Genomic DNA, 2,611 nt, shown 5'->3' with positions numbered 1-2,611 from the left:
AAATGTACTTGACACAATGGATGGATGAATGGATTGTGATAAGAATTGTACGAGCCCTCAATAAAATGATTTTAAAAAAAGAGAGAGTCAACCAGGAAGCAGAGAGAGAGGGGTCCACCAAGGAGCCAGCCACATGGCCTTCCTTACCCAGAGGCTCAACCCAAACACCCAGCTCAAGGCCACGAGTCAGTGCTGACTCACAGCGTCAGCCCCGGGGGTTTCCAGGACGGTAACTGTTGACGGGAGTAGAAAGCCCAGTCTTTCTCCTGCGGAGCTGCTAGTGGTTCCCAACTGCCCGCCATGAGGTGATCGCAGCCCAGTGCTAACCGCTTCACAACCAGGGCTCCCCGAGCCCGTGATGGAGCTGGAGAAGCCCTTCCCCGAGGGCCGGTGCCCTAGAGTAGTGAGAACCCCTGGCCTCCTCAACTGTGAGGAAACCGATTTCTGTTTGTTAGAGTCACCCACTTGGGGGACGTTGTTATTGCTCTTAGTGCCCTCGAGTGGCTACTACATCCAACAGAAGGACCCTGCTCGGTCCGGTGCCGTCCTGTCTCTGCTGCACGCAGTTAACAGCGCCACGAAAGCACACAGGGTGTGTAGTGTTTGTGAGGAGCCACACAGCAGGCCTCATGCAATCCACGTTGACCTCTCTTCTGCATGGCGCTCCCCCTCCACCACCCCCCGAGCCTGCATGGGTGGACCTGGGTGTGCGGCTGACCTGGACACCAGGTGTTGAAGAGCAGGACGAAGTGGCCCAGAGTGAAGCTGGAGGACTGGTCCCCGGTGGAGGTCTCGAGGTCGAGGCAGAACAGGCCAATGGGGGCATGGGCTGGGGTGCTGAGCTGCAGCGAGAGGACGGTGTCCTGCTGGTCCACCACCGAGGCGCCCCAGGTGCCCTCCTCCACGGCGTCAGACAGCTGGAAGCAGACCTTCGTCCCGAACTCCTCGCTGGGGTCTGGGCCTGCAGAAAGAGGATGTATGGGCCATGATTGAGGGGGGCGGGCAGGGAGGAAGGAAGGTGGAGTTGGCAGGATCAGGCACACACTCATGTGTGCCCATCGGCCGCTAACCATTGGAGGAACTTGGGCAAGATGTTTCATCTCCCTGAGCCTCGATGTCCTCGGCTGTAAAGTGGGGGTCGGAGCCCCCACGTTGCAGGGTCGTTCATGGCAGTGTGTGAAAAGCAGCCAGGGGACGTGCAGTCCTGGCTTCAGCGATGTGCTCTTCCCCACGGGTGACTGAACAAAGTTCTCCTCCAGTGGACTCACTTTGTCCATCCACAGCAAGCAGGAGTTAGGGCACTTCAAGAGTCGTCCTGTGCCCAGCCTTGACCTGCACCCATCTTCCCTTACAAAAAGAAGCCAGGGCACCGACCAGGGGGTTCCCTGGTCCTAGACTGAGAGCCCCTTACCGTCTACAGCCACGGGCTGTGGCCCAATAGCTTCTGAGGCTCTTCCCGCTTCCCCCAACCCCCACTGACTGCTAGGCCCTGTGAGGGGGCTCCAAAATATTCATGGGAAAAAAGTCTACTCTCTTTTCATCCTATCTTCCCACAAACCTTTTGGAGCCCCCTCATGTTTCCAAAGGTAACTCCTAGGAGCAGAGGCAAACCATCCCTCACCACCACCACCCCTAAGTCCTTTCTACTCTTTGAGCCCTTGACACTTCCCGAACCCCTTGTAGAGTCCAGGAAATGAGGCTCAGAGAGGAAGGGATCTCCACCAGATCTGGCTGAGGTATGCAGCTACGCTAGTCTCTGCACCAGGGTTACAGGCTCTGTGGTCCCATGTGTCCTCCAGGAAGATACTAACGATTGGGGGTCTGAAAGGCACAGGGGTGGGGAGAGCTGGCAAAGACAACTGCCTTTCAGGTGAAGGAGAGGGCTGGGGACAAGCAGGCCTGAGTCATTGGATGGCAGCAGGGAGGAGAAAAAGAGCCTTCTGCCCCCGTGGGCAGCTGTCCAGAGTTTATTTTTATTCTTCCATCTCCTCCCTGCAGCCCTGCCTATCCGCTGCTCACCCAGGGGCTCGCTCCCCAGGCTGGCCCTCTCTCCCCTGCCCACTAGCTCCACCTCACACCCAGGTCCAAATATAACCATGAACTAAGCAACCATGATGCAGACCTCTCGGGCCTTGCCGGGTGCCAGAGCCACCAGGAAGCCTTTAAACACGCCTCGGTTTCCAGAGTCCCGGCTGTGGGGAGAAACCAGACAATCCTGAGGCTCAAGTGGTAGCCAGGTCTGATCCTGCCTTAGAGGCTGAGTGCTGTGTGACCTCAGCCCAGTCACCAGGCCTCTCTGGTTTGCAGTTTTCTCAGTGAAGAAGAAATAGGCTGAGAGTCCATACCGGGAAGGTCTTGTCTAAGTGCCCTCGGACTAGTTATTTAGCTTCCTGTGATTTGGGGTCCTCATCTAAAAAATGAAGTCAAGGACAGCCAACCGCCTCTCCCCCCTCCCTGATATGTTTTTCTTTTGTTTTCTTTTATTTTTTGAATTTTTTTCTTTTTAAAAAAAATTTTAAAATCATTTTATTAGGGGCTCATACAACTCTTATCACAATCCATACACACATCAATTGTGTAAAGCACGTTTGTACATTCATTGCCGTCATCA

General features: G+C 55.3%; 1 protein-coding gene across 1 annotated transcript in view; it reads right to left on the bottom strand.

Moving 5' to 3' along the window:
* TGM2 (transglutaminase 2) overlaps nt 1-2,611 on the bottom strand; it is a 54,452-nt gene that overhangs the window by 29,353 nt on the left and 22,488 nt on the right. Inside the window, exon 4 of the mRNA XM_045295509.1 lies at nt 719-961. Coding sequence (XP_045151444.1) covers nt 719-961 — 243 coding nt within the window. The remainder of the gene's footprint in view (nt 1-718; nt 962-2,611) is intronic.

Source organism: Echinops telfairi, unplaced genomic scaffold (genome assembly GCF_000313985.2).
Source record: "Echinops telfairi isolate 266 unplaced genomic scaffold, ASM31398v2 ScPeMD7_5592;HRSCAF=6446, whole genome shotgun sequence".
Lineage (NCBI taxonomy): Eukaryota > Metazoa > Chordata > Mammalia > Afrosoricida > Tenrecidae > Echinops > Echinops telfairi.
This window is presented reverse-complemented; position numbering and strand designations above follow the sequence as displayed.